The 9,358-nt window shown below is 37.1% G+C and overlaps 1 protein-coding gene across 1 annotated transcript; it reads right to left on the bottom strand.

Moving 5' to 3' along the window:
* Positions 1 to 5,006: 5,006 nt before the first annotated feature.
* Positions 5,007 to 5,875, bottom strand: LOC131599329 (uncharacterized). The gene is made up of 2 exons (XM_058871731.1): positions 5,547 to 5,875; positions 5,007 to 5,452 (listed from the first exon to the last, which is right to left on the bottom strand). The coding sequence occupies exons 1-2, from the start codon at positions 5,754 to 5,756 to the stop codon at positions 5,132 to 5,134; spliced, it is 531 nt and encodes a 176-aa protein (XP_058727714.1). The 5' UTR covers positions 5,757 to 5,875; the 3' UTR covers positions 5,007 to 5,131.
* Between the last annotated feature and the right edge of the window lie 3,483 nt (positions 5,876 to 9,358).

The following is a 9,358-nucleotide window of genomic DNA, read 5'->3' as shown; positions in this document are numbered from 1 at the left end:
AAAAGTATCCTAAGAGTCATGAAGGGGTCGAAGGAAGTCTTGAGAGGCGTGAAGAAACAAGGCTTGTATACCCTTGAGGCTGAAGTTGTAAGTGCTTCGACAAATGTTGCGTCCACGAAACCTTTGTCGAAGACAGAAATTTGACACATGAGATTGGGCCATATCAGTGAAAGGGGTCTGGTCGAATTAGGGAAACAAAATATGCTTGGTGGAGACAAAGTCGAAAAGATGAAGTTTTGTGAACCCTGTGTACTTGGAAAATCTTGCAGAGTGAAGTTCAACAAAGACAAACAAAGAACACATGGATCCCTTGATTACATCCATGCTGATCTTTGGGGGCCTGCAAGGTGTCCATCACATTCAAGAGTAAGGTATTTTCTATCCATAGTTGATGATTATTCCAGAAAGTTATGGGTATTCATCCAGAAGACTAAGGATGAAACTTTTGAAAATTTCAAAAGTTGGAAGACTCTGGTCGAAAATCAGACTGGCAGAAAGGTCAAGAGGTTGAGAACCGACAATGACCTTGAATTTTTCAATGAGGCGTTTGACAGTTTTTATGCTGCCTCTGGTATTGCAAGACACAAAACTACTGCAGGTACTCCACAACAAAATGGTTTGGCTGAAATGTTTAATCGAACTATTTTGGAGAGAGTCAGATGCATGTTGATTATTGCTGGATTAAAGAAGGTCGAAGAGTAGCTTCTTGTTTTGACAGGATTAAGCATGAAGATGAAGGTTATTCACATGCTTGTGTCGAAGATGCTAGGGTTGTTAGCATGTTAAATTAGGTGTTAATGTTTAAACCCTAATTTGTTAAGTTAGCTTGTTTATTAAGTTGGCTTGTATAATGAGCCTTGTGGAAAAAGCTCATTAGTTAGTATGTTAGGTTTTATTATAAAATAGCAAACTAGTCTCTCATCATTGCATATAGTAAATCCTAATTTAGGGTGAGAGAGGTTATTTGTTATTCTTGTAAACTTGTAATCTTGTTTTCTAAGAGAAAAGAAAGAATAGCAGTTATAACCAATTCTTGTGTTCTTCTTCTTCCTTGTCCTTTATTCTTCCCTTGTTTTATACTTTGTTCTTGGCATTGAATTCACAACAATTGAAGATTTATCTTGCATACAAACAATCACATGTTATACCAAAGATTACAAGCAAGGAATTATAAAATCACATAAACATATACAAAAAATATAAATAAATTTGGTTTGAAAAATATAAAATATTGCTATGTCAAAATATAATGATGCAATTTCCCATTAACGAGATATGACTATGTAGTGGTATCAAAATATTACTGATTATCGTATCAATAAAGACTTGCAATATATTTCAACCATTGATTATTCGTTAAGTATCTAGACAAATTGTGAAAAGGTTTTCTTATCAACAAAGTTAAATAAAAAGCACAATAAGATCACAATTAAGAAAGTGTATTGGGATTATATTTCATCCATTTATCATCTAATGTAATCTCTCAACCGATAATATAATTTCAAGCTTTCAAGTATAGCTTCATCTACCACTCAGACTATGTTTTTGTTCCTAAAAAATGATGAGATCTATTTAACCTATTAGTTTAAGATTCCCCGCTCATTTATTCAACTCAATATCATTACAATCAAATAAGATATAGTGACTATAAACCTAACTTTATTCATAATAATTAACATTTATATATGTTTTCTCAACGTTCAACTAGATGTGAAGCTATATGTTTTCCTTTATGAGTGGTAGTGCTAGTTTTTATGTTGAACAACGTCTCTCTATTTTATGGAACACCTTTTGGCCTATTGACTCTTGTTCTTTGCATTACTCTCCCCACCTATGGTAAACATCACGTATGCTTCGTGATTTATTGCATGTAAGTGGTTGTTTTTTCCAATCACTCCACTACAACGAGGAAGGGCTTTAAAAGTGCTTTTTATAGCCTTTAAAAGCGCTTAAAAGCGCTGTGAAAGCTGGCGCTGGCGTAGCTAACAAAAGCGCTTCTGAAAGCGCTCTGGTAGGCCCCCTCCTATAAGAGTGCTTTTCTGGAAAAAGCGCTCTTGTAGGCCCCCTTTAAGAGCGCTTTTCTGGAAAAAGCGCTCTGGTAGGCCCCCCTTTAAGTGCGCTTTTTCCAGAAAAGCGCTGTGATAGGCCCCCTGTGAGAGTAAAAAATAAAAAAAAAACGCAACATACTAAAGCGCTTTTGGAAAAGCACTCTTATAGGGTGGGTTTTAAGAGCGCTTTTTCCAGAAAAAGCGCTCTGATAGCCACCCCTATAAGAGCGCTTTTACAAAAGCGCTTTCGTATGTTGCTTTTTTTTTTTTTTTTGCTTTTTTATTAATCTTTGGCAGCGCTTTTACAAAGAAGAGCTTTAGTAGGTGGGCCTTTAAGAGCTCTTTTTAAAAGCGCTTTCGTTGCTAAATGAGGTATTTTAATGTGCAGCCTGTAATTTAATCCTCCCAGTCGACCTGTAATATTTTCGACCTGTAATATGTTTTCATCCTGTAATATTTTCGACCTGTAATTTATTTTCGACGATATTATTTCAGCCATCAGTAAGACAATATATATATATACTAATATAATACCATTATAATATCCAAAATTATATATATACATCATTACAACATCAATAATATTATAGTTCAAATCGACACAAATCCTACATGAAAAAGCGCTTAATATAAAATTGACACAAATCCTCTTTTATTTCTTCCAACTTAAGTCTCGGGTACCCAGCAGCACGGAATTCGTCAAGGTACTACAAAACAAAAACAAAATATGAATGATACATTTAGTTAAATGTAATAAATTATATGAAATTATCTTAAGTTATAAATTCATACCGTGAGCGGAATCTCTAATTGATTTGCCTGAAGGATTTCTTTCATAAACCTCAATACAAAGTATCCGCAATCGTAACTGTTTCGCTGTTGCGGACACTACATAGAAAAACAAATAAGATTCTACAGTTGTCTTGTTTTATCAAGTAGCATAAATATATTATAAGCAACATTGTGAAAAATAATGTACCTGCACTTGGATCCAAGTAATGTTGTTAGATTTAGTTCGGGATACCTGTGCGTCCCGTTGACTTCGGAACACTTGTATTGATCTAATTAACAAATATATAAAAGCATATGTTTAGATCAATCCCACAAATAAGTAAATATATAAATATACACGAATATATATTTAGAACGATCCCACTTACAAATCAACGATGTCCTTCATGGCCGGATAATTGGTCCATTCACCATTTACCGAATTCAGATAATACACGACTTCCCTTATAGGGTTGATAGCAAGCAGCAACCAGTGTGCTCTATAAATTAAAACAATAGGTTATATGAAAATTTTGCTATACACAAAAGAAACAGAGATTAGATGAACAAAGAATGAGAAACTAACCCAACTGGTCGGGTATTATACGCCCAAAGATGCAGACTTTCTGTATTGCCGGTGGACATGAATCTATCTACTAAGCGTTGTCTAACTGATTCCGGTTCCGAATCAATTGCCATTCCGCTGCAGTGGGCGGAAGACACGAAACGGAATCTGTTAGACAACGGAGTCCCGCGCAACACTCTGTCATACAACAACCTTAAATAAAAACATAATAAACATTAGATTATTTTCATTGAAATGTGTAAATAAATTATATTGTGGGACTAATTAAATAATATATCGGATGAGTGAATATTACCGGATGTATGAGTGCATATTACCGACGCCTAGTTGATCATGCCTAAAAATCTCTTCCAAGTCATCAATTGTAATATGTGACTTGAATTCAATACCGAAGACACTTTCATCCATAACTATTTCACGTAAAGCACCATCCTTCAAATCGGACATATCAACCATTGTTGCGAGCGTCGACCGGTACCGAGGCACAAAAGCACCGCCTTTTTTTCCCGCTGGCTTCGGAGGACCAGTGGGTGGTACGGTACGAACTTGCTGCGTCACTTGTTGTGACTCCCGAGCGGATGCCTAAAAATCATATAAGTTAGGTAAAATATAAAATCATGCAGATTTAGATTCAGATTAATTATTAACACTTTAAATGTACCTCTTTTAGTGATGCAACGGACTCCTCCTCCTGTAAAATCCCTTTACCCTTAACTGTGGGTTTTATAGGAGCAGTCTAAAATTAAAATGTAAAAAATAATTAATAAACGGTTTAGAATTGACATTCGAAAACTAAATGATTCATAATCGTTTTCAATATACCTCATCACTAATGGTAATGAGCTCCGAGGGCCATGCAACAAATGATCCTATTGCATCTCGCAGCAATGTCGTCTCTGAGACCATGTCAGGTACCGGTAGCATCGCATCATGATCTACTACAACATCCACCGATACTTTCAGGTGTCCATCCGGGAGCGGTCTATGGTGAAGTAAATCTCCCAAAGTGTTGTGCACTTTTCCCTTGCCAACTAGTCGATAATTCGGTTCCGATAAGTATAGTTGGCAAGATGAAATGCCCTAAACCAATAGTAAATATAAAGTCATTATCATTAATAAAATAGAACAATTTAAAAGGAAAAAAAATTATAATTACCTCGGGAAATTTCCTTTGATAGTCGATACTAGCCTTATCACTAGTTTCTTTCACCGATGAAGTGTTGCACTTTTCTCTCATATACACTTCTTTATCTCTTTGCAATTCAGAGACTTGTGCTTGCAATTCCGCCAACTTTTGCAACACTTCTTCATTTGAAGGATTTCTTCTCCTAGGACTCTTGTAAAAAGAGGTTGGAGTCACACCATGACCCTTACCCCTCACCCGACCGGGATACTCAGGAGCATCTAGTGCTCTACTAAGTACGCTCCCCTCACCGGTGGATGCCGATTGCGACAAGGTCTCCTGTAATTCATTTACATTAAAAAATCATTTATATATTAAAAAACATTTGATTTAATTAAAGACACAGTATTATACTTACACATTCAGTAAAAACTCTCTGAACTTCGGGATCGACAGCTTGAGTCTTGCCCACACGAGCTTCCCTCCACAACACATGTACAGGAAGTGAGGTTTCCTCACTTTTAGACTCCTCTAACTATGCATTGACACAAATGATAAAATCGTCAAATAAAACACATTTAGACAATTAATTAAAATGCATTTCTATTTACTTACAAGTTTATCCTCTAAGCGTGCATATCCCATACGCCCTTTTTTGTATGGATACGCGGGTTTGGATGCTCTCGCACTATTCGTGGCACTCCTTTTCCGAAAATCTTCATCTCTTTGATTTACAAACTCGGCCCAATCTTTTTCACCAATGAAGATCTCATACTTTTTTGGCCGTCCCGGTGCCTCTTCAAGAAAGTTTCCATCTTTATCCTTAAGATAGGTGTTTGTCAAAAAGGCTTTCCACCCTCTATATCTTTTGCCGGCCAAACTAAGTATGTAGCGTTTACGATCATCTGGTATCTCAAAAGTCCTCTGCAAAAAAACATACGCATAGTGTGTTAGTATAAGTAATTTAAACAATTTATCGTCAAGATAATAACAACAATTAACCATATATGATATATACCTGAAGCTCGTCCCAAATCGCTTTTTTTTTCGCATCCAACTCTTCGCTTTTCAGATTCCATTTAGCTGTGGAGACCGGAATATGCATACGAACAAGTGTACCAATATAGCTTGTCAACTTTGCAGAATTAGGACCAATTGCTTGTTTATCAGAATTCCAATCCAAACGGTATACTAATCCTTGGTCTCTATGTCGAACGATTCCCTTCATAATAGTGATGCCTCGTGCAACTTCTTTTGCTTCAGTATCAGGTGGAGCATTTGTATCCGTGGCATCTCTTTCTTGAGCATCTCTTTCTTGTGAGTTTTCTTGTGAGTTTTCAGGTGGAGCATCTCTATCTGGAGCCATTTAACCTGTATCAAACAAACTAAAGCACATTAGTACACTATTAATAAGCTAACAATCTATACAAGTAAAATGGAAGTCAAACCATGCATGTACAAGTGTATCGGAAACGAAATCGGTACAAATCAAAATAAGCGTCAAAAAAGAAAATTGTCGGAATTGAACGAAATTTACATGGCTATGGTAAAACGTCCCCACGGACTCAAAAATAAAGTCGGTTTTCCGAAATTCAGACCCTAAGCCCGACTTTTGATTACGGGCAGAAGCAAAACCGATAAAAAAAACAGTCCCGAAATGTAAAGATAAGTGCATGTGCAGCTCCGGAATCGTCAAAATAGTATAGTTACATGTAAAGAAGTCGACAAACGGATACATGGTTCAAAAGTTATGTACAAAACGAGAATATGCACCAAAATTGAATAAGTACTATACTATTGATTAAAACAATCGGTACAAATTGAATAAAACAAATTAGTCGGAATATGTATACTATTACCTTTATCACTAACGTCTCTTTCTTTTCTTGGTAGGATTGTGTTCTACGCGTCTCTTAACAACGCGGACGGTTGGATTGATCCAAATACCCTCATTATGATCATTTCTAGTACAAGATTCATTCTCATTTTGATCGTTTCTTGTACAAGATTCAATGCCAACACCAATATCACCTTGATCTTCAATGTTTTCATCAACTATTTTGTTAGATAAAAGCACTATAGACCATTTCGTACTTGTCGGATCATTGACATAGAACACTTGTTTAGCTTGAGAGGCTAGAATGAAAGGCTCATCTTTGTACCCTACCCTATTGAGATCCACTTGCAAAAATCCTGACTTATCCATTCGTATGCCACTATTATTTTCAACCCACTTGCAACCAAATACAGGAATCTGAAACTTCGCGTAATCAAACACCAAAATGCGCTCGATAACCCCAAAATATGACAAATTTGCAAATTTCGGATTTAAGTCATTCGCACTTGATATGTGCATTGCTTCAGCTACCAAGGTAACACCACTATTTTGCATAGTACTTTTATCATCCTGTTCTTTGGTATAAAATGTGTATCCATTAATAGCGTATGCGCTATAAGAAAGCACAATTACAGTTGGACCATAGGCTAAACATCTCAACCTTTCTGTTACTGAAGCAGGATCTGAACGATACTTTGAATAAATATGATCCCTAAACCACGGTATGAAACTTCGATTGTGCTCTCGTACTATCCAGTTCTCATTTCTATTTGGATTTAAATCTCGGAGAACAACCTTGTGCATTTCAACATACGGCTCAACCTCAATCTCATTGTGCAGAACATACAAGTGCGCTTGATCCCGTTCGACCATTGATACTGTCACAACTTTATTTCCAATTAGCCTTTTTCCTTCTTTTTTTTCGACAATATGAGATTTGGGGAGTCCAATTGATTGAACATTTGACAGATATTCAGTGCAAAACTCAACCGCTTCTTCAACAACGTATCGTTCGGCAATACAACCCTCCGGTCGACTTCTGTTTTTCACGTACCCTTTTAATATTTTCATATAACGTTCAGCAGGGTACATCTATCTCATATAAGCTGGTCCGCACAATTGTGTCTCTTTCACAAGATGAACGACTAGATGAACCATTATGTCAAAAAACGAGGGAGGAAAATACATTTCAAGATCACATAAAGTAACAACTATCTCTTTTTGCAATGTTGGTAAGATCGCGGGATCGACCACCTTACTGCAAATTGTCCTGAAGAAGAAACACAGCTTAGTTATTGCGCTTCTTACTTTTTCTGGCAGAATAGAACGTATACCTATTGGTAAAAAATGTTCCATTATAACATGACAATCATGCGTCTTCAAACTCTTTAACTTGAGGTCTTTCATGGACACAAGTCTTCTAATATCTGAAGAGTAGCCTTCTGGAACTTTAACTTCACTGAGGAACTTACACAATGTTTTCTTCTCCTTTCTAGATAGAGTGTAAACAGCAGGTGGCAGATATGTTCGTCTTCCTTTCGTCACGGGTCCCAATTCAGTTCTCATCCCCATGTTTACCATGTCCTTCCTTATGTTAAGGCCATCCTTAGACTTTCCTTGTATATTGAGTAACGTACCTATGACGCTGTCAAATACATTTTTTTCAATATGCATAACATCCAGGAAATGTCTTACGTACAACGAATTCCAATATGGAAGTTAAAAAAAAATGGACTTCTTCTTCCACCCACCCTTGACAAGTGAATGTGCAAAAGGCTTGCCAAACTGAGTGCTCACATCTTTCACCTTTTCAAAAATTTGATCACCTGACAAAAAAGGCGGGGCTGTACCATGTTCGGCCTTTCCGTTGAATGCTTTTCTCCACCCACGGTAGTGATGATTAGAATTTAAGAATCTACGATGGCCGAGAAAGACATTCTTCTGACAAAGCTCCAATCGTGTCGTTTCAGTTTCATCTTCACAAACGGGACACGCCTTTTGACCTTTATTGCTGTACCCGGATAGATTTCCGTATGCTGGAAAATCATTAATTGTTCCAAACAACATCGCCCTCAAGTTGAAACTTTCCTTCCTATACCCATCATAAACCTCCACACCGTTGTCCCACAAAAACTTTAAATCTTCGATTAACGGTGCCAAGTATACGTCTATGTCATTCCATGGTTGTTTAGGCCCAGAAATTAAAAGCGAGTTCATTCAATCAGTAGACAATGACAACCGAAGGTTTCTTGCTTCTTTTCCAAATTCAGGATAATCAGTATCAACTTTCATCCATTGTGGTGAGTCTGCCGGATGTCGCAACTTTCCATCAATAATTCTTTCATCTGCATGCCAAGTCAAGTGTCTTGAATCGGCCTCACTACGATACATGCGTCTAAATCTTGGAATTATAGGAAAATACCATAAGACTTTAGTAGGAGACAACTTTTTCTTATATCGAGGGGCACCACATTTAGGACACTCATTCAACGCTGCATACTCGTTTCGAAACAAAACGCAATCGTTTGGACATGCATGTATCTTATCATAGCTCATGCCAATAGAGGACAACATCTTTTTGGCTTCATACGTTCGATTGGGAAGAACATTATCCTCTGGTAGCATATCTTTCATAAGGGCTAATAACTCTGTGAAACTTTTATCCGACCATCCATTGTCCGCCTTTAAGTTGTACAACTTTAACACCGCAGACAATCTTGTGAATTTTGAACAACCATCATACAACGGTTTCTCTGCATCGCTTACCAACCTCTCAAACATTTTGGGACAATCCGCAAGATCTTCTTCAAGCGCTTCTGCAATCTCTTCGACTCGATCGCAATCGTATGTGTCTGTGCAATCGTCGTTTGAAGCATACTTCCTATTACAACTCGACTCAGCATTCCCGTTACTTTTCTCACCATGCATTGTCCAACATGTATAACTTCTATCAATTCCAAACCGTAGTAAATGGGATCCCAACTGTTTCCCGT

Source organism: Vicia villosa, linkage group LG4 (assembly GCF_029867415.1).
Source record: "Vicia villosa cultivar HV-30 ecotype Madison, WI linkage group LG4, Vvil1.0, whole genome shotgun sequence".
Taxonomy (NCBI): Eukaryota; Viridiplantae; Streptophyta; class Magnoliopsida; order Fabales; family Fabaceae; genus Vicia; species Vicia villosa.
This window is presented reverse-complemented; position numbering and strand designations above follow the sequence as displayed.

Bases quoted from the DNA above. Each gene is read 5' to 3' on its own strand.
- LOC131599329 (XM_058871731.1), bottom strand. From the start codon at position 5,756: ATGAAGGGAATCGTTCGACATAGAGACCAAGGATTAGTATACCGTTTG. The intron at 5,453-5,546 runs GTATATATCATA...GTTTTTTTGCAG, and splicing joins CGATTTGGGACGAGCTTCAG to AGGACTTTTGAGATACCAGA.